General features: G+C 57.3%; 3 protein-coding genes across 3 annotated transcripts; all 3 read right to left on the bottom strand.

Annotated features, from left to right (window-relative positions):
* Positions 1-4818: 4818 nt before the first annotated feature.
* BXZ73DRAFT_77134 (uncharacterized protein) lies at positions 4819-8969 on the bottom strand (the record flags this gene model as incomplete). The annotated part of the gene is made up of 14 exons (XM_048022597.1): positions 4819-5292; positions 5350-5686; positions 5737-5970; positions 6033-6188; positions 6467-6629; positions 6732-6937; positions 6996-7170; positions 7229-7485; positions 7531-7677; positions 7714-7841; positions 8115-8164; positions 8211-8318; positions 8345-8443; positions 8810-8969. 14 exons carry the CDS (start codon positions 8967-8969, stop codon positions 4819-4821), a joined length of 2694 nt encoding a protein of 897 aa, XP_047878500.1.
* A 2097-nt stretch (positions 8970-11066) lies between these two features.
* On the bottom strand, positions 11067-14638 carry BXZ73DRAFT_77133 (uncharacterized protein; the record flags this gene model as incomplete). Its single annotated transcript, XM_048022596.1, has 12 exons — positions 11067-11306; positions 11354-11781; positions 11942-12130; positions 12217-12418; positions 12477-12610; positions 12780-12893; positions 13060-13337; positions 13551-13582; positions 13814-13842; positions 13963-14193; positions 14237-14448; positions 14472-14638. 12 exons carry the CDS (start codon positions 14636-14638, stop codon positions 11067-11069), a joined length of 2256 nt encoding a protein of 751 aa, XP_047878499.1.
* Positions 14639-16309: 1671 nt separating this feature from the next.
* Positions 16310-18546, bottom strand: BXZ73DRAFT_89684 (iron uptake cluster protein; the record flags this gene model as incomplete). The annotated part of the gene is made up of 7 exons (XM_048025361.1): positions 16310-16504; positions 16894-17142; positions 17192-17254; positions 17315-17457; positions 17508-17600; positions 17983-18382; positions 18424-18546. 7 exons carry the CDS (start codon positions 18544-18546, stop codon positions 16310-16312), a joined length of 1266 nt encoding a protein of 421 aa, XP_047878498.1.
* Positions 18547-22203: the final 3657 nt, after the last annotated feature.

Here is a 22203-nt window from a genome sequence, read left to right as displayed (position 1 = left end):
GGGATTGTCGAGAAGGGGTGATACAGCAGGTGAGTAACCCTGCACATATCATAGCATTCTTGCGAACAAGCTCGCCTGTAGGTGCCGTCTTTGCCGGCCCACACACCTGGATGCGGCATCACGGCACATGAGGCCTTCTCTGGTTCTCGCGGGTGCATTGCTTGTCGTAACAGTGGGAACACCACCAGCGAGAAGCATGTTCATACGTCGCCGGATTATCCGGAAGCCATCTCACGTTGTGCGAAGACGATCGGCAACACGCGGTGTTCATCTTGTTCATCTACCGCGAGTCGACGCCCATTCAGTCCTGGTCCGTCTCTTCCGCTCCGCGTTGCGTATATTAGCCCCCGCACCCCGGTCCCACCTTTCGAGAAGTCGCGCCGGAAGCCGCAGTGGAAGGTCTAGTCTCCCCACGATCAAACTCGTTCAAGAGGTTCCTTCGGACGAGTAGGCACTCCGTTGTCACAATCCCTGTATCACGTTTCGGTTCCCGTGTATCCTCTGTGCACCTCACCGTCACGCCCTTGTCCCCACCCTCTAGCGCAGTGACAACTGCGAGGTTCCTTGCCACCACCCACGTTTTCGATGTTTCCCGTCTATCCATTCATCACCCTCTCCGGATTCTTCCGCGGCGGCCCACATCATAGAGCACCGGACCGCACCTCGGCTGGGCCAGCGCGCGCACCCGGATCTGGCCCGCCCGCTGCACTCGATGAACCCGAGGTATGTTCGCTCTCGTTGCAACGCTTGCCGCCGTCGGGGATGGTCAGATAACGAACACCGCTCGTTCAACGTCATCACCCCGCACTAGTCATCTACGCCTGTTCTAAATGTATTCTGACATCTGTCTAATGGTCGTTGACGAGAATGGACTTGCGTGCGCTGGCCGTCGTCAATCAATTTCATCTCCGGGATTGCGAGGATTGGAAAGATCGGAACGCGTAGGATGTTAGAGCGTCGAGCGAAGACACATTAAGCGAGTCCCAGCATTGATAGCCATACAGTTATACAGTCATCACTACTATACGTTCACAGCTATCAATCTAGGAACGGCTATGTTAGACTCTGTCCATGCGCGGCGCTGAATGGAGAGTCAGATGCGTGTAGGTGAGACCTGGCGGGGTGGAGGACGGCGTATTCTAACGATCAACCGGCTACAACGGGCAGGTTTCAAGATGGTGTATGTCACGGTTACGCCTACTCAATGCCATCGCGTGCACGCCCAGTTGGCGACGAGTATGAACATACTCCGACGAAACTACACGAAATAATGCTTAACGCGAAAAAAGGAACACATTTATAAGTCGACTCGAGTCCGGCAGACGACGCGCGACGTGGGGTTGTCGCAGCACCACCTCCGTTCATCAGAATACGTCATACATGTACAAGAGGAGCGGCTCTACTAATAAGGGCAGATGAGAAGTAGTTCACTCCCGTTCGCGATACCACAGAGAGCTCACCTATACGTTTGCTAAGCGCGCCTTGATTGCAGCTCGGAGCTTGATCAGAGCCACATATTCTCTTGGGGAGGAGAGACGGCATCGCCTACCACAGATCCGTGAGGTTCCACGGCAACGTGAGAGCGGGAAACACTTACCCGTGGCGTCTTGAGGAACCGGGGACGCCTTGACAGACGTACTGATCCCGGCGATCGCGAAGAGTGCAGAGACGATCAAGTGAAGACGCATGTTGGAGATGTGGACGATGAAGGGTGCGTTATGAGCTGTGGAACTTGCGCAACGCCGTCCAATATATGGTGCGCCGGTATCGGTGAGTTATCGCCCCATCGATGATGATCCGAACCTAGGACGACGTTAGTGTCCTCGAAGTGAGAGTTCGGAGAACGGATGCACACACGGATGCGGCTAGCTGTCAACTTAGAGGCTCTTGGAACAAGCTAGAAGTCAGTTCGCGTGGAATCACGGTGGTTGTGACCACCCTTCTTGACTCTTGCCTTCATACGGAAGACAGACGTATCCGGAGAGTCCCCACCGAGTGACGAGCACGGAGGCGGCTCGGAGGCGAATGCATTCTACGCTAACAGGCGGAGATGTCATGTGGGATATGGGGGCTAGAGCGTGTCAGCAAAGGAACGGAACATAAACACAATGACAAACAAACACCCACCATAACAGCATGTCGGAGTCATCTTCCATCCACCTACACTGTCTGCTTATGCGCTCCCGCTATTAGCGTGAGACGCAACATATCGGCGGGGATCAAAGTTCATATGCATACATAGATGCATACGATACGAAGGAAGACATCCATGCACAGAAACCGAAGCCAGCGGAACTGCCGCGCCGCGCGGAATGCGCGTCGACAGTTTCACTTGATCGGTCCGAAATGAGTCGCTGATAAACATGAAGGACTGTCAATACTGATAACAAAGAGAAACCATAGTAGCACATAACGCTGTACGAGACGGCGCTCAAGCACTAGGTGGGGATGCGTGAAACTTTGTGCTTGGGGGAATCAATTCAGGGCACTCATCTTATGTTATGACGTCATCGAATCTTCTCGGTGATACGTGCGGTTGTGGCAGTCAGTGATCGAGCCTATCGCAGCGTTGTTGTGTGTCACTGGCAACTTGGCAGGACACGTATGTAGCATGATCTTCCGCCAGGAAAACGTCTACAGGATAATGTCATGGACGTCAGTCTAAGCTCGAAAAGGCTAGTTCGCGGAGGAATCCTTACCGTGAGCGTCACAGCGGTTCGTTCAAGCAACGTCGACACCCTGCTGGAGCACAGCGCGATCAAATACGCGAATCAGAACGGAGGCGCACATTGAGACGGTGTCGCGTCCGAGAGCCACCCCGTGCGGAGGAAAAGATCCGCGCGCGCGGATGACCGCGGACGCGTAAAATACCGCGATATGAGACGCGATATCTGCGAAGAAGTCGCTCTTGGATGGTGCGAGTGAACCAGGAACGAGTCGTAGAAGACGCGGCACCAGTAGAGCTGGAAGGAGGCACCGCGCGAAGCTAGCGTGGGCGTGGGCGGAGTTACGACGGAGCGGAGTATCCACACAAAGAGGGCGTCGCTGAGGGCGGAGGAGGACGTGCTGCCCGTGACCTGGCAACTTGCGATCGGCGGCGACGCAGGCTGCGAAACCGCATCCTGCCCAGGTGGAGCGTTGCACGTGTGTGCCCCTTCGGTCTCTCGAGTCGTGCTCCATCGTGGCGGCTCTTCATGAGGATGAGGATACACGTCTTATGCGCGTCGTCCTGTGTTTGAATAGAGCGCTCCCAGGGTATGAAGACAGAGGTCGGGATATGGGTGCCCTGACGCGGTAGCGGCCATGGTATGATGTTGGTGTGCAAGGGGTTTAGAGACAGGGGCAGCCATTGGCCCGCGATCCCGTCGACCAGGGTAGGGCGAAGACGTATCTGGTCATCCAGTGCATGCGTTCTTGATGACTCTCTGGATAAAGTCTTCTTAGTCGATGACAGCGTGTGTTGTGACGAGAGTGAATACACCTGGACGGGGTCCCGCCGGACGATCTAAAGATCCGACGTGGATCGTTGGCGGAGAGCTTGCAGAGAAGAAAAAAGGACGGACGTGGGAACGTAGAGTCGGCGGGAGAACACGTGTGTTGTGGAAAGGAACTATATGCAGATGTCAGAAAGCGACTACACGAGTGACTGGGGATAGAAGGATGGAGGCGAGGATGCTCGAGTATGGTACTTCAGCGCACATAGAGGGTACACAGAAACTGAAACGTCACAACGCTGATCCCGGGGTTGATCCCGGGGAGACTACAATGCATCGTTCCCGGTTCCGCCATGCTTCTTGGCCGAGAGGAGCATGGCGGAGGTACAAATCGTCTTCGTGGTAGAAGGAGGGACGGTATCTCAGGGGCCGCAGAAACGCGAAGTCCGGGGCCCGAGGTACAAGACACGCGACGCGGAGAGGGAGAGACGGTCCAGAGTTGAGTGGACATAAGGGCCAGAGAACGCTTCATACCGGCCATCCCCAAGTCTTTCCTTCGACGAGGGCTGTCACATCGACCGTCAAGGTCTATGGTCCTGCAGGGACAGCACCTAAAAGCGAGCTTGTTCGCAAAAATGCCATGATATATGCAGGGGCTACTCACTTGCTATATCGCGCCTTCTCGAAAATCCCGCCTACCCTCTCCACAAACTGACAACACCTGATGGTCCGTGAGAGAACATGCCATGATCATAAGGGAGTGCATCCGTCGACGGAACTTCATTTTGCGGAAGTGCGCTTTGAACGTCCGCGTGAGGGTGCTGGACGGAGACCCAGAATGATGGAGAGGACGGTGCTCGCTGCTGCCGAGCGGGAAATTGAGCTTATGATCAGGACACGGTCGAAATAGGCTGGCGACAGCGGTGGACGAGGAAGAAGAGACCGGCGATGGTGAATGCAAGCTGAGCACAATTCCGCCCCGAAAAATGGTCCCGGCTCCCGGGGATGGGCGGCGGTCCGTGAGTCCGGCCACGTGGCCGGCTCCTGACACCGCGTTCCGTTTCCCGGCCGGCCACTCTTGGGCGCATTCCTCGTGGTTTCGTCTGCAATGACTCACATCGTTACAACCCTTGAACGCTCTGTTTATGCCATCAGATACACGTACGCCGAACACTAGTACTCTATCTTGGCACCACCCTGCCCGAAGTTCAAGAAGCGATCCACAAGGATGTACGCCCGGCAACGGTGAGCGTATACGCCCAATCTGACCAATTTTTGTTGACCAGTGCATCCAGTCACTTTAATGTTTTCCACTCTCAACTTGAGCAGTGTCGCCAACGCTCAGACGTCTCGACATCCCTCGGCCCTTTGGTTTGGCCTTCCCTCATGCCTCCGCGATCTCCTCCGGAGGCTCACCCCTCCCCACGCGCAAAGCCCGTCCACCGGTCCCACTGTTCTGCGCGGACGGTGGCCTTGCTGGATGAACACGTTTTTCACCGTGTTTCTTATCCGCGTCCCTGCCGCGAAGACGTATACCACCAGAACGCATACCGCCGCGTACTCGGCGACATCGAGCTGCGCTACCACGGTTCTCATCGACATCTCGAACCGCACGAAATTCGCTGCAGAGGCGCTCCAATTCGGATGCTCTTCCTGAGGGGGAAGACCTGGACCTGGGCGGGTTCGACCAGGGGGCCATGGTGATCGAATACTCATTTAGCGTGGTAAGTTGCGCTTCCTTTCCTCCCTTTCCAAGCTGCCTGGCTCCACGAGACATCCTGCTTTTCTCTTTCTCTTCCGTGTGCTCGCAACGCACGGGGCCCACGCTAATCCACAGAATCGCTGAGCTTATCAGTCCCTTGAACCCATCGCCCCACGAGATCAGACTCTAGCTCATCGGCCGCGACATCCACACCATCTCGTCTCCGGATCCGAGATGGCGCACGACAACTCCCGCACTGATCGCACTGGCAAGGATGCTCCAGGAAAGATTCAAGAGGTTGAGATCGCGACGGGCTTTTGCTTCAACTCCGCTTTGACAGGCATCGCACTGCGAACATCTGCCAGCGCCTGCATTCAGGATACTCTTCATCCACGGCTTCCTGCCCACCCAAGTCGCCCACTTCGCCCCTCTCGGCGACGGCGTACGGTTGTCGTTCCTGACTGCCGTGGACCGGGGCACGTCGACGCCGAGGGCCTCACTGAGGTCGTCGCAATCAGATACGACTAGTGCGTCCAGTCTGGCTCTATCCCTATACACGAAGCCGTGCGTTTCTAAAGCCATCGATTCTGTCAGAGGAACCGCGCTTGTGTCGGCGCTAGTTCACCACTGCCAGGATCACTTCCGCGCGTTCGTGTGACTCGCGGCCGCGTATTTCCCGTCCAGCCTGCATGCGGTCGACTTCGAGCAGATGTGCGCCACGGCGGCTCAAGAAGGCAACCGGGAGCGAGCACTTCCGGCACGGGAAGCTCTTGACCCCGCCATACGCTGCTGCAAGGCTCGTTAAGGAAAAGGTGCACTGGCCCATTAACGGTACTTTTTCGGCCGCAGCGATCGATGGTTCATTCGTGGTCAGATGGACAGTTTATTGCAGCTACTCTACACGGCGGATCCGGATGCGTGGGTTGAGCACTTCTGCCCCAGCGGTGCGATCGACAAGCGGTTTGAAGAAGACTGCCGACCGGGGCTCCCGAAGCGGCTTTCTGAAGATGTAGGGCAGCCTTAGGGCGCTACAACTGGCGAAGGGCTGACGTCTGTGCATCCAGGAATACAAACACATCGGCAGCGTTGTACGAGTACTGGAAGGAGTAATGACGTCACCGGTCCAACAACGGAAACTTGGCCGATCACAAGGGTACAAGTCTCGCGGGCTGTCGTCTAGCTAATACGCCATCTCACAGCCTTATTTCCGGCAGCTCTCCTGGAGGAGAAGTGGTACATCAAGAAGCCCGCACTGTTCTTCGCGGCGACTCTCGACCACGTCGGTCGCTACGCGCCGAACGAGGAGACTCCCTCCAAGTACGCTACCTACTCGAGCTCAACGCTGGGTACTGGGTACAGCTGGAGGTGAAAAAATGTTTGCAGCAATGGCTGCCCAAGCCGTCTTCCGCTTCCGCGAAATCGATTCGTGTTCGTATTCAGGCGCGCATCAATGGTCGTTCTCTGTACATATTCCGTGTTCGAGAGATCTGATCCTATTTATCTCTCGTCCCAGGCACAAAAAACTAAACTTCCGCCTATACACTCGTCAGCTTGTGCAGGTACCGTCACATGTAACAATGGCGGAATTTAGGTACCTCTTGAAGCGGTCGCGAAGGCCGATAGCATTCGAACGCGCACGGCCACTCCCCCAGACAAAACGCCTTCCCACAGTATGAGCTCCCCCTCGTCGGTGATCTCCACCTCCACCTTCGTCGCCCACACAAAATGGGGCAACGCCCACACCAAGGCCTCAACGGCGTCCCCCAAAGCCGCCGCAACGTCCGGCCCCAGTGGTCGCATTCTCCGCGTCTGCGTCTACCATAAAAAAGCGGAAGCCCGCGCCCCGAAGACCGACGAACGGAGCGCGGGGGCGAGCTCCGCGATCCCCTCGGTCAACTACGCGACGGTCGTGCAGCGCGCCGTTGGCCCCGTCTGCGAGGGCGCACAGGACCGCTAGAAAGCACGCGTTGGTGCTCTTGTGCATCGAGATCTCGAGGTCCCCCGTCCTGTGCAGTTCGGAAAGGGAGGGCACACCTACGGCGGTGATGTGAGTTTCAGCTAAGGAGGCGAGAGTCGCAGTAAAAGCTCGTACCGGTGTGAGACGGAACGGCTATGGGGACTGTGGGGATGCCCCTCATGATCTCTGAAAGAGCGGCGGTGCGCTGCAGCGTGTGCGGACTTGGGTTTGATGTGCTGGAATGGAAGTCGATGGTGGAAGACCCGTTTGTTCCGTGTCTGTCCAGGTAGCGCTCATCGACGCATCGCCTGTGGGCTACCCCGCGCGCGTTTCGTGATGAGGCAATACGACGTGTGAAAGCGACAATGTGCACAGGCCACTTGATGCACACTCTCGATAATCATCATCCGCATAACCCGCCTCTCCCCCAAGTTGACCGCTCCCCGCTATGTCGGCCATCGACTCCTACTGGTCCTGTCCCCGTGTCCCTCTGAATATCTCCGAAAATATCATACGACACCTTTCCCCCCGCAACGATAGACAGACGCTTTGCGCCTGTACCACCGTTTCCCACACATGGCTCCCTGCAAGCAGACACATTCTATGGTCCAGAGACACACAGCTCACAGTGGAACAGGCAGATGTAATAGTGAGTATCCTTATGCCATGGGTGTATCACCGCGCCTCGAGACCTATGCTGGACTCCCTCCACCCCACAGCCACTGTTCTTCAGAGGGACCTCAGTACGCTAGAGTATATAGTGACACCTATTAGGTGTCAGATCAATTGGCATGTGTCATATACCCGCGCGCAAAGAAACCACCACGTGACGAGATAGGCCGCAGGCTGCCACGCGCGAAGCGCCCGGCAAAACTCAAACTGCATTTAATCTGTTTCGAAAACGGGCATCCGGGATGTACTTGCCGCTACACCAACTGCACCATCGGACTGTTCATAGCGCTCAAACTTGATGTGCTATAGCCTCATCAAATAGTAGGTATGAACACTTGTAAGTCCTCACAGAGGGCTTGTTTTTCGCACTTGCACAAAACGCTCCTGGATGGCGCTTATCTTGGTACTGATTGTGCATCTGCCAATTACGCCGTGTGGCACACACCAGCGCCTATCTTAGCCGCGCCAGTCAGCGCCTTCCCCCGCGCCGCTGCGCCGCCTTGATGGCCCCAATATCTCCCGACGCTCCGCGCCGCCGCGTCTTCGCCGGCGCCTCCCCGCTCCGCCACCTGTGCTCACTGCCTCCAACAGCGAGCTCGCTGTCCCGCCGCCCCGCTCTCCGCTCTCCTCCGTTTCCCTCTATTCCTTTTTGTACCCGCTTGTATTTAAAATGCGCACCTAATGGTATATAATGCAATACCCTCACTCAGCTGGGTGAGCCTGCATAGAGCCCTTATACCCTCAAAAATGCGTGCAACATAGGAACTCATACAACTGATCAATCGTCTGGCTATTATCTGCATCGGATAGGATTATGAGAACTCGTTTTTCATCTGAAATCGCAGGTGGATAGCTGGAAGGGTGTCCTCTGCACAACCTGCCATACTAGGCTCCTCTAACATATCTCCACCGTTTCTTGGCCGTTTTGCGAGATTACTTCTGCATCGTGTAGGAGAAGACTACCATGTTCTATTCCGCTTTTCAGAAAAGTAATCGGAGCACATGTCATCTTGCTATACACTATGTCATAGAATAATGACATACCATACTCTATCTTCAATCCTCCACCGATAAGTATGAAACTGACGATCTGAGCTCTATAAATGTGTGGGAACGCAATGAAGCAAATGTTACAATGATTGGACGTCTGCACAAGAACATATGAAGGCCACATTTTCAATGTAGTCCTCCCTTCTGAGCACATGTCATATCATCGCCAAAACATCGTCGTTTCATCTGCTTCTTTGTGATATGCGCTCTGATTGATCTCTATGTATGATTCTAGGTGTCCATATGACGATAAATGTATATACCATATCACTGTGGAATATGTCATCCTGAAATGACATATGACATCATACCTGCACCCTTCCAGCTATCCACCTGCGATTTCAGATGAAAAACGAGTTCTCATAATCCTATCCGATGCAGATAATAGCCAGACGATTGATCAGTTGTATGAGTTCCTATGTTGCACGCATTTTTGAGGGTATAAGGGCTCTATGCAGGCTCACCCAGCTGAGTGAGGGTATTGCATTATATACCATTAGGTGCGCATTTTAAATACAAGCGGGTACAAAAAGGAATGGAGGGAAACGGAGGAGAGCGGAGAGCGGGGCGGTGGGACAGCGAGCTCGCTGTCGGGGACAACGAGCACGGGGGGCGGGTCGGAAGCGCGCGACGTGGGCGTGGGAGATAACGTGGGTGCAAGCGGGAGAGATAACACAAACTGATGGGAGATCTGATAATATGTCCATGGGTGCAGTAAATCCATAACAACGTATATGGGGAACCTTGTAAGGACGCGTAGCTCAGCTGTAAAGCTGAGCTGCGCTTTGTTTATGCTAGGCCGGGTTCTAATCTCGGCAGACGCAAGTCTTTTCTAGGCGCCCGCTGTGCGCGCATGGCCCGCGCCTACCCGTATGCCCCAGGAATTGGCACATGCCCATTGACCCGACACCTAATAGGTATCGGTATATATATAGGCGTACTGAGGTATATGGTTCTTCAACGTCATTATCGCTCTCATGACTCATCACGCTCCTCCCAGGTCCGGGGGAAGATCATCTGGACTGCAAGTCCCCACGAAAGCATCCTTGCCGTCTCGACATCCACCTCTGTCACCACGCTCTATCTGATATGCTGCACCCTGCCCTCTTTCTCGTCCCTTCGTCGCACCATCACCACCGTCCCGACCTTGTATACCTTCCGTGTCCGAGGCATCCGATATGCTGTACCTTTGGCGTACACGGATTATAGATATCCTGAAGCATCCACAGCACTTCAACACTTCGACATACACATTGATTCGAAGTCAGACGAGTTGAACTTTGCAAGACAATTTCTGCAGTGGCTGTCCGACACACCGACACTGACCTCCGTCACCATTCATGTCCTCATGAAGCAGCTCACAAGGCTGACATCAGGAAAACCTTAACGGGCTAATTAGCTCTAGGGTAACTAGCACTAGCACTATCAACTTAGCTATTCACACTAGCATACTATGAACAGTTAGTCATACTATTTGACCACTATTTTTCACTTCTCACAACTATGTAGCTAGTTGTTCTGCTGCCACAGCTAGTGGATCTAAATCAAATCTATTTGTGTTAGATCTGAACTAATGTTTAACTACTCACTATGCACCTCAGACACTAGGGAGTCCCGAAACAGCTGGTGAACTTGGTGAATTGCAAGAGGTGGATTGTTATGGGTGAGACAACATCACTGAGACGACCGCTTTACTGATGGTTCACAATGATACAGAAGAGTGTGGGGAATGAAATATATTGGGAACTAATGTCATCTAACCACACTGGTAAGCAAGGTGTGTCTCTGGCCACACCCTCATATACTACAACCACCGTTGACATGGGCCATGTGGGCGACACGGGGGATGCGGGTGAGTGGACAGGGGACATGATATGGACGCAGGCAAAGTGGTAAGGACGATGTGCGTCGTGGGTGCAGGCGACGCAGACGTGGGTGTAGGCGACGCAGATGTTGGCACGGGGACGACGCGGATACGAGCGGGCGAGGCAGACAACACGGATGGACGATGCGGGCGACGTGGATGTGGGTGAGGTCAGCGACGCGGTGACGCAGGCGAGGTCGGCGGTGCTAACATTGGCGTGAGGACAACGCAGACGTGGGTGATCGATGTGGACCGACAATGTGGGCAACACGGAGGTGGCAATGTTGATGCGGGCGAGGAAGGTGGGGCGGACGTGGGAGAGGAGGGTGACGCAGGCGAAGTGAGCGACATGGGCGGGTGAGGCGGACGACGAGGATGTGGGCGAGGTCAGCGATGTGAACGTTGGCTCGGGAACGACGCAGACGCGGGCGAGCGATATGGGTGGATGATGTGGGCGACGTGGTCATAAGGGCTCGCCGAGGCCGTTTGCATGACCATGCACATCCGGGGTGGGTAACGGGACGGCAGCGTGGTGGGAGGTGGCACCTGGGGATACCGGGGCCTCGCCTTGCGCGTACACCGCTTCTTTTCCAACTCCATAGGTGAGCCAGCAAGTGAATAGAGCACCTCAGGTCAGCGAATCCGAGATTCTCGGGTCGACTGGCGAAGCTTACCTGGGGCACCACAGGCACGCGCTGGTCGTCCATGCGGTACGCAGACACCAGTGTCCACGGGTAATCCTCCGGGCGTACAGTAGCGGCCCGTGCCTGCGAAGTCGCGCCGTTGACGGGAGAAGCTCTGAGTGGGGTGGACGACAGGTTGACGACCCAGGCAGGGAAAATGGGGGATGTTGACGCGGGCGCGAGACAGGAGAGGCGGGCGAGGAAACATGGCGGGCGGCACAGACACGTGCGAGGTGAGGGCGAGGCGTGCGCGTAGTGGCGCGCTACACAGCCGTTCCAGGGGGATGAGCACCCCGTGCACACCCGTTGGGACGTAACCGACGTCGTGGGGACGGGGTCGGTGGCGCGGCCGGAGTCTGGGAGGAGGAGGAGGAGGAGGCGAGGAGCGCAGGAGAGCACAACGGGAGACTCACCAAAACCTAGGGGCCCACAACAGCTCATCGAGGAAGCGGCAGTTGAGGAGAGCGTTGGCTTGCTCATCGAGGATGTTGCGCCAGGAGGAAAAGATGGGGAGGATGTGGAGGACGGGAAGGACGAGGAGGACGGCGTGCTAGTGGACGAAGGGAAAGACGCGCTGACAGGTGCTGGCATCAGCGTGGGAAACGACGCGCGTTGCGTGGACTCCAGCGCTCTCGTCGTCGTGGTCCTCCTCCTCATCGTCGTTGTCGTCCTCTGGCCTCCCCTTGCCCATCTCGCCCTTGCACACTCCACCCGTCTCGTAATTGCCCGTCTCGCCCTCGCCCGTTCTGCTCTCTCCCTCCCCGCCACCTTACCCATGTCAATCCGCGTCATCCGCGTCGCCCACTTCAAGCTTTACTCGCCTGCGCCCCACGCCTCGCCCGGCCCGTCTCAACCCCCTGGGCCCTCGTCCATCTCGCCTGTGTCGCCCACCTCGCTCGCGTCACCCCAGATCTCGCCCATCTTGCATGCGCTCGTCTCACCTGTCTCACCCACCTCGCCCACCTCTCTCTCGCCCGCCTCTCTCTCACCCGTCCCGCCCTCGCCCATCTTGCTCTCGCCCGTCTTGTCCTCTCCCTCGTTCGTTTTGCCCTCACCCTTGTCAATGGCGTTGCACCCACGTTATCCACGTTGCCACGTCGCCCACTGCACCTACCTCGCTCTTGTGTCGTACGTCACCCATCTCGCTCACCTCGCCCGCGTCTACTGCCCCGCTTATTGCCCTCCTGCAGCCGAGGATGGTCGCCACTTCGCCCATCTCCTGCGCATCTCGTGAACGTGGGCGTGGCCCTGACCGTAACAGTAAGTGCCCCATGCATCCGCTCTGCCATACAATTCCTGACTCCTCCTCATGCGCACGCGCACCACTGAGATTGGAATTCCCCATATCGCCACCTCGCCCACGCCGTCGCCGCCTCTCGCGGCGTCTCGCCTGCGTCACCTACCCCGCTCGGCTGACCATCTGTGAGTACTACAGCTCCGTCTCCGCTATCGCGCGCCCCACACTGACGCTGACGCTGCCTCACGCTCTCACAGGCAAGTGCGACATTCACGCGCAGATGCGCTAGATGCGCTGCACGTACACGAAGGACAACGTCAGCCCTGAGGATGGTGCGATGAAGCCCGATCACGACACGGAGGAAGGCGCCGTCTGAACACGCGCGCAAGCTCCAATGCCCCCATCACCCCCCCACTCGTCCAGGTAAGCAGCCCCCTCGCACACGTCGATCTCATCTCACCGTGCAGTCGCTCACGCGCTTGTTTAAGCTCGCGGCCAAACCGACGCCCATTCACCCACATCGCCCATGTCACCCACGTCCAAACCCGCATCTCCCGCCTCACCGTATTGCGCCCGGTTTGGGCATCTCCCGCACATCGCCCCGTTCGCTGCCACATCACCTGCCTCTCGTCCGCATCACCCACATCGTCCACCTCGCCCGCTTGCCCGGTTCGCTCTCGACTCGCCCACGTCACCCGTGCTGCCTGCCTCGCCCTTGTATCGCCCATGTCGTCCACACTGGGCACGTGCGGAGAGGCTGTATTCCTCCATAAGTAGTGCCCGTGTCGTTGCTTGTAGTCTACTTTGTACGTTGTAGCATGATAAATATAAATTTGTTTGACTCTCCTATACACTTGTGTGACCAAACCTACAGTTGCTCTATCTGTCTATCTAACTTGCAGCTAGGCACTCTATTCAGCCGTCTACTTCAGAGCTAGGTGCTCTAATCACCCATCTACCCAGTAGATAATGGGGCTAGTGATCTAATTAGTTCAGGGGTAAAATAATTAGCACTAATGAACTATTCGCATCTAGTCAGCTAATTAGCGCTATTTTAGATGACCTAGAGCTAATTAGCTGGTTAAGGTTTTCCTGATGGAGATACGACCCTGATCTGAGGACATCGACTGCCATTGATGATCTCCTACGCGTATCTGGCACAATCCCTGGCAGACATTTCTCCTGGAAGACCTTTGACTCCGGTCAGTACACACCTCAGGCATTTGGAATGCTTCCCGCTTATCTTCGCGACCGGTCATTCCACAGAATTTCCATCCTCACGTCCAGGCCTCGATCACTTGCAAGATCTCACACTCTGTCTAACAAATGGCAGTACGAAAGACCTCCTGACGCTCGTACGCACACTCGGGGATGGGTACATCCCAGAGCTGCGCAAGCTCACACTCGCCCTTCCTCAAGTCGCGCTCTCTCGCGCGGTCGAGTCCCTCACGACGCTCGCGGAACTGGCCAGGTTGATCGGGCGAAGTCGTTTTGCCGGTTTGGAGACGATCACGTTTACCCTGATCGTCGAGGGCTGCGCTGCCAAGGAGAGCGACGGAGTCACTCCGACCGCGATCACGGCGGCACAACGCGTCTTAGATGCACTGGAGAGTGCGGGCGGACTTCATCATTCGCACGACAGTGATGGTATCCCTCGCGAACAACATCCACCCTTTCGTCCCGCTTTGGTCCAGGGCCGTGCCGTTCGAAGACCCTCACGCCAACACCCCCACACAATCGTCTCCCCGTCTCCCTCCGGAGATCTGGGACATGATCATCCGATGCCTCAGTCCGTACTTGGACGTAACGACACTTCTTCACTGCGTCCTCGTCTCCCACAGTTGGCTGCCTGCAAGTAGGGATGTCCTTCACCAGTCCACTTTCCAGACACTCAAAATCAAGGAAGCCAATGTATTGTTCGCCAGTGACGCTCCTACGTCACCGCCGACTTCATCTCTGAGACTCCAGCTACTCTCGGTGGCGGCAGATAGCGAGGGAGAGAGCCGCTCGTCATCCTGGAACACACTGCTCGCCTGCATGGCTAAACACATCCCCACCCTTCAGACCTTGCGCATGTCTGGTCTCGCCTTTGACTCTAGGATTCAAGCACAACACGCAGCTTCGTGCCTCTCAGCCTTCACCCATCTCACAAAGTTGGAGCTACAGGACAGCAAATTTCCGTCGTTCACGCTCTTCCGTCGTACATTGGCTGCACTCCCCAGATTAAGCTATCTCACCACAAGGTCCATTTCCTTCCCCATATATCCTGTCGACACCACGGCAATATTGCGCCCATCTTCACGACCACTTCTGAAAGTCCTCACAATTTATGGAGTGGAGAGTGATGATTGTAGGGACATCCTGTTGCACTACCTCGCAAGCACTCCTTCATGCACTTCCCTCAGGACCTTTGACCTCTTTTTTGATCCACCAACTTCGAGTCCGTTCGCATTGGTTCTGCGCACGGCTGCCCTTTCAAAACTGCTGCCTTTCGTCAAAAACCTCCAATTTGGACATCCCTCTCACGCCGGTACGTCTATCTGCACCCTCGCACGCCCTGATTCATGCTGACAGTACCAATACAGACCCATCGTTCCTGTCTAGCTTGCTGTCACCTAGCTTGCGAAATGTGGAAGATGTCAGCCTCAATTTTCCAGCAGCCACGACCGAGACTCTCCTTGCGATCGCGGACGGAATAGTGCGAGCGAACAGCACCCATCTGTGCCGCATCGGTTTGTACTTGCCCCTCGTCGCCCTAACGAGCGCATCGGGCGCGGACATCGCCAAACTCGCAGGGCTCACGTCCGGCGCTGCATTCGCACGCTTAGCGGAGGCGGAGTTCTTTTTCCACATGGAGAACCCAAAGTCGGAGGAAGACGCCGTCATGGAACCCGAGGCCGCGGCCGCATTGGGGACGCGTGTGGCGGAGATCGTGGCCAGCGCGTGGCCTCCCAGCAGTAGACAGGCGGACGTGAGGATTTACATCCATAGCGATCAAGGGAAAGGGGTATGGACGGGAATTTCACGAGCAGAACCTGCCCGGACGACGGAGGACGCTGCTCGCGGCGACGTGAGCACATCTGATTCTCTGTAGAGATGTCGGGCATGACGGCCAGGTTCGTCCCCAGGGTGTCGAGTACATATCACACGGGCTGATCAGCTAACGTACAGGAGCATTACCGGAGACGGGAGGCTTACCGCATCGCGTCGGGATCCTCGTGGCACGGTAGACGTCCGTGCAGGGCGGAGGCGAAACGAGTTGGTGTTCGGAGAGCGGGCGTGACTTCGCGCGCGACGGCCGACGCGGCGGCGGCGGCAGCGGCATGGCGTGAACGGAGGCAGATGGAAGAGAACTTACCGATGACCGGAACCTGACTCATCTATATATACGTGGCTTGTACAGACTCGATCCCGCCTGATAACAATGAACGTTCATCTGCATCGAGCGTGAACAGTCAACTTCACCGGGGCAGAAACGGACCGTGCCGACTCACCACTTCCAGCATCTCCCGAAGAAACAGCGAACGGTTGTCGTCCACTGCGCGAAGGGATGGACCGGCAAAAGAGCCTGACGCAGTGCCAAGATAATCAAGAGAGAAAACGCACGCAGTCGATTCTACAGCTTCGGAGCTACAAAAGGACCAATGTCCCAACAGAACAAATCTACACCTGTCTCCGATCGCACCGACCCGGAAGGTGCGACTGCAAACTCACGCCATGACCTCCTTCGTCGTATACACCGGTCGCGGCGCGGCGCCTGGGATCTCCTCGTCCGGAAGGTCCGCGTCGAGGTCCCCGCGCTCGACCTCATACCCGAAGTAGCGCCGCGTCATGTGGATGTCGAGGTCGGCCTGTTCCTGATCGCGCGTGCCGATGACGCCCTGGTACTGGTAGACTGACTTTGTCTAAGGAACAGCGCATAGTCAGCACGGCGCACGCGAGTCAAGGACGCGAGAAGAGTAGTAGGACGGGTTGGAACCCGAAGAGGAGGGATCGCGTGCCGAACGAAGGCGCGAGTGGAGAGGAGAAGATACTCACCAGATCGAGGGACACCTTGATCACCGGCGCGCCCAGGGTGCTCTTCTCCAGCGCGAGGTCCTCCTCCTCTGTCTTCTCCTCATGCGCCTCGGCCTCCTCCTTCTCACTCTCCCCGCCCCGCCCGACCGACTCGACATCCTCCCTCGACATAACCTCCGCTTCGGCCTTCTCCTAGTGCTCAGCCCGCTTGATCAGCCGGATGACGTTCCGCGCCGCAACCTCGCCCTGGAATAACGCATTGTGCCCCGCGTTCAACGCCCCGAATCGCAAAGATGCGCGCCCCCGCGACGCGCGTCCTCGCGTCTTCGACGTTCTCGAGCTGCGCATCCTCAGCCTGTGACGAGGTCTCGGACGCGTCGTCGCTCGGACGCGTCGGTTGAGGGGACGTTGGCGAGGGAGGGTTCCGTAGACGAGGGTCCGGCAGAGGTGCAGGCTGTCGTGAGGGAAAGCGGGGAGAGGTCGGGGACAGCGGTCGGGGGTTCGGACTCGGGGGCGGCTCCGCGAGCTGGAGCGTGCGCAGGACGCGTGCGAGGCCCATCGGGGCCATCGGCGACGACTCGTTTTGGGAAGGCGTCGCGGAGAAGCCACGTGTTGGGGGACTGGCCGGTGCAGAGCAGCTGCAATCGCACGGGGATGAGCACGGGGATGGAGTCATGCATACCGGCGAGGGCACTTACCACCAGCTTGGCCTGTACTTCGCATCCGCTCTGTGTACGGACGACGCGTTCACCGTTGCTGTGCTTGTTGTCGGCGAGTGAGGCGAGGTCGAGGCGATCGCCGAGCATGGTGCAAATGTTCAGTCCTGAGAGGCTAGAGATGACTGTTCATTCGTTGACAAAACCGTGGTGCATGAGAAAGGACCACACTTACTTTCGCTGTGCATCGCCTCGTCAAACCTCGGCAGGAGGCAATCGCGAGAGTGTAGCAAGGTGACATTTGTGGCTGGATAGATCTCAGCAATGTCTGAGGCAAATTCTAGGGGAACAGGCGCAGTTAGCATACCAGGAAATGCGGGATGGAGGTCTAGGATCGCAGATGTGGAATGGGCCAGCTAGATAGGACGACCACCACCACCACACCACGCGCCCGCAAGAGTGTGCGGTGGCCCAGGACTCCAGCCAGCCTCCACTGCAGCACACAGAACATTGTCGCGGCAGCCTCAACCGTGTGTCGAGTCCCATGGTATGCGCAGCGAACGCCCACGACCGGCCCCCGGGCAAGCTACCAGCCATGGGCGCCTGGACACGGACGGTGCGCGCGATCAGCAACGGTTTCACCACGCGGAGACCGCAGCAGTGGGTTGGGGGAGTGCGGGGACAGTGCGCGTGAGGAAAGGAGTACTCACAGATACAAAGAGCCCCGCCGACGACCACAACGGAAGCCGCGCGCGAGACACGGAGTTGGAACTGCTTGGGGAACGCGACCCCGCCCTGCTTCGTGCCGCGCGCAACGTCGAGCACCTCCGCCTTCTCCACATCCTCCGTGGCAGGGTTCCAGAGGTTGGTGGGCGAGGGGAGGCGCAAGCCGAGGGCGTAGATGAAGCAGTCGAAGTGGAGGGTCCGGTCGGCCTCGGAAACGCCGTGCTCCGGGAACGCACGGTCAAGGGTGAGGGTGCGCGTCGCGAGGGACGTCACGGACGCGTGTAGCATCACCAAGCGTGCGGGGTTCGTATATCCGGGGGAGCCGGGGGTGGAGACGGTGCGCAAAGGGAGGAAGACATTGTTGTAGGGGATGAAGGCCTTGTGCTCATGGCCGGGGAGGACGGCATACCGGGGTAGGACAAAACATAGTTGATGTGCGAGTTACGGCCGACGATGATGATGCGCCAGCTGTGGGGGAGGCCCTGGGCGAGGGTAGTGGCAGCGCGGGCCCCGCCGTAGCTTCCACCGAGGATGTCGACGGTCTTCATGGCGTTCGTGCGAGAAGGTGTGCCGAGGGCGTTAGAGAGGGTCAGGACGCGGTACGTATTACGGAGGTCGCGGTAGAGTAAGCGGAGAGAGGCCGGACGGGAGGAACGCTGCCCAGTACTTGGCTGGCGCGGGCAGGAGAGAGAGAGAGAGAGAGAGAGAGAGAGAGAGAGAGAGGGCAGTTCAGAGAGACACGCTCGAGCTGGAGCCCCAAGAGTCAAGACGGAGTGAAAGCAGAGGGGCCGAACGCGCGGGGTCGGCGACCGGATCAACTGGCCACGTGGCCAATGGATCTGCCGCGGACCGCCGCGGATCCCTGCGACCAATTTTCGGAGCGCAGTAACGGTTGTGCTCCGCTTGCATTCACCGCCGCCGGTCTCTTCATCCTCGTCCACCACTTCACGTCCCATCGCCAGCCAATTTTGACCTTTTTGTGACCATGAGCTCGCTATCGGCAGCCGGCAGCGTTGTCTCCGGTCTCCGTCCAGCACCCTCTCCCGGACGCTCAAAGCGCACTTCCGCAAGACGAAGTTCCCGCGACGGATGCACTCCGTTGGCCTCATGACATGGTCGCTCACGGGCCATGGGAGGCTGTCAGCTCGTGGAGAGGGTGAGCGGGATTGTCGAGAAGGGGCGATATAGCGAGTGAGTAACTCCTGCATATATCATGGCATTTTTGCGAACAAGCTCGCTTTTAGGTGCTGTCTCTGCCGGACCATAGACCTGGACGGTCAACATGATAGCCCTCGTCGAAAGGGGCATGGGCCAATATGAGGCGTTCTCTGGCTCTGGCGGGTGCGTTGGCTATCGCGGCAGTGGGAGCACCGCCAGCCAGAAGCGAGCTCATGCCATGAACGTCGCCGGATCACCCAGAAGCTATCTCCCGTCGCGCGAAGACGATCTGCAGCACACGGTGTTGATCTCGTTCATTTACCGCGAGTCGACGCCCACTCAGCCCTGGTCCGTCGCTTCCGCTCCGCGTCGCGTCTGTCGCCCTGTGCGTGCGATGCCATCCCTCCTTTCAAGAAGCAGAGGCGGAAGCGGGAGCGGAAGGAACGCATCAAGTTTTGCCTCCTCACGATCAAACTCACCAACGAGGGTCTTTCCGACCCGGTCCTGCTTCGTGTTTTTGGACGACTAGGCTCCCCGCAGTCGGCTTCGTGACGTTTCAGTTCCTGCGCATCCTCAATGTGCGCTGAAGCACCGTACTCGATTTTCCTCTCCTCAATGCTTTTGTCCACTCAGTCATGCAGTGGCTTTCTGATGTCTGCATAGTTCATTACCACCACCCACGTCTTCTCTCGCTGAATTCACCTCCCCCCGTCTATCCATTCATCATCCTCTCCAAACTCTTCAGCGATGAGCCACGTCAGCTGTGTAGAGCACCGGACTGGACCCCGATTGGGGCCAGCGCGCGCACCCAGAGCTGGGCCGCCCGCTGCGCTCGATCAACCTGGGGTATATTCACTCTCGTTACAATTCCCGCTGTAGTTGACACCGGACAGCCATCGAGAACGCATGTCAGATGACGAAGATAGCGCTAGTACAGCGTGCTTGCCCACCCTGGTCGACTACACCCGTTCCAAACCCCCTCGCCGACTCCCAAGCTTTTGCAGGCACGCCGCACCAACATCATACCTCGTTTGCTACCGCGTCGCCCATATTCTGGTGTGCTTGCTGCCTCGTCTTGGTCCTCATGCCCTAGATGCGCCCCACTTCAAACACAGCACGACGCGGACCAGACGCGTATCCTCAACCTCACGAGACGGAGTCCGTCTCTAGCAACCGAAACGACATACGTACACGTGCACCTCTCCGCCTGGCCTGGACGCGGTTTCGCAGCATACGTCGCCGGTCCCCCGCTTGGCGTCCTCTGCTCCGTCGTAACTCCGCCCACGCCGTATTTGCGCCGTTGCCCCGTCCAGCCCTACCGCGCCACGTCTTCTATGCCGGGTCATCGTCTTCCCGACCCTCCCCCACCTCGGTCCCATGGCGTTCAGATTTTCCACTTGCGCCACCCAAGAACAGAGCAGCTTCACCAGGCTCTTACTCGTCCTCGATCGTCCAGGTGAACTTCATCTGTTCCGCGCTCATTCACGCACGATCCTCTTCTTTACGCCGCGTCGAGGCGGCCCTGGGCACCCGAACGTGCACGATAGCGGCCATGATCTTTTGAGTCGCGAGCGTCGTCGTGTTGTGCTCAAGCACGGTGTGGATCACTGACGCTCACGGTGAGGGTTCCTCCACGAACCAGTTTTTTTCGAGCTTACGCTGACGGCTCAATACCCGGAGCCGATTTTTCCGCACGCCCTGCTAGGTCGCGCACGAGAGGCTCGATCACTGTGCTGCCACGACCGCACATCAGCCGTTCAGACCGAGAAGATTCGATGACGTCATAACATCGCATGAGTCAAATGCCCCAAGCACACGAAGTTTCACGCTTCCCCAACTACATTTTCATGTAATAGTATGGTTTCTCTCTGTCATCAGCAGTGTCAACAACCCTTCATGCGTTAACAAGTGATCCTTTTTGGACCGATCAAGTGCAACTGTCGACGTGACTTCCGCGCGGCGCGGCAATTACGCTGGCTCTGTTTGCCATGCACCGACGTCCTCCTTCGTATCGTATGCATCTATGCATGTATAGGAACTTTGACCCCCACCGGTGTGTTGCGTCTCACGCTAACAGCGGAGATTACCAGGTTCGTCTCACGGTAGGTGCACCACCTACACAAGACCCGCGACCGTCGCACTGCACCACTGTTTCAGCCGGGACTGCCTATGCGCAGGGCCTGTAAGGTAAGCACTGCCGCGTCAGGACTTTGGAGCGCGTACTAAGCAGAGTTCTCTTAACCAGGTCCAGGCGGATTGAAGATGACCCGGCATACCATTACGGTGCGAGTTTGTTTGTCATAGCTTTTATGTCCTGGTGCTTTGCTGATGCGCTTTAAATCCTGTATCCCACATGGCATCTCCGCCTGTCAGCACAAAACATAGGTACACCCCCGTGCTGTCTCGCTGCTCGTCACTCGGCGCGGACTCTCCGGATACTTCTTCCTTCCGCATAAAGAGAAGGGTGGCCACAGCCTACCGCCGCTCCATGCGTTCCATCTCCTAGATCGCTCGAATAGCCTCAAATTTGACAGCTCTCTGCATCCGTATGTGCGCCTATTCTCCGTTCTCTCGCCTCGAGGATACTAACGTCGTCCTAGGCTCGCACCGCCATCGATGGGGCGATAGCTCGTCGATACCGACGTAGCATATATTGGACCGCGTTGCGCAGGTTCCGCAACTGAGAACGCACCTTTCATCGTCCACCTCTCCGATATGCGTCTTCACCTGATCTTCTCTGCACTCTTCGCGATCGCCGGGATCAGCACGTCTGTCACGGCGTCCCCGGCACCCCAAGACACCACCACAAGTAAGCTTACTTCGTTCTCATCTCGCTGCAGCACCTCATTTGACCACGTATCCATGGCAGGCGACACCACGACGACCACGTCTCCTCCCGAGGAGAATATGTGGCTCCGATGATGCTCTGAGCCGAACTCGAAACACGCGCCGCAAACGTACAGGTGAGCTCTCTGTCATCTCGAGCAGCCGCGGACGGTTTCTGATCTCCCCGTTTAGAGTATAGAGACCATTGAGTCCCCTTGTAC

Source organism: Epithele typhae (assembly GCF_022376455.1).
Source record: "Epithele typhae strain CBS 203.58 chromosome Unknown BXZ73scaffold_20, whole genome shotgun sequence".
Lineage (NCBI taxonomy): Eukaryota > Fungi > Basidiomycota > Agaricomycetes > Polyporales > Epitheliaceae > Epithele > Epithele typhae.
This window is presented reverse-complemented; position numbering and strand designations above follow the sequence as displayed.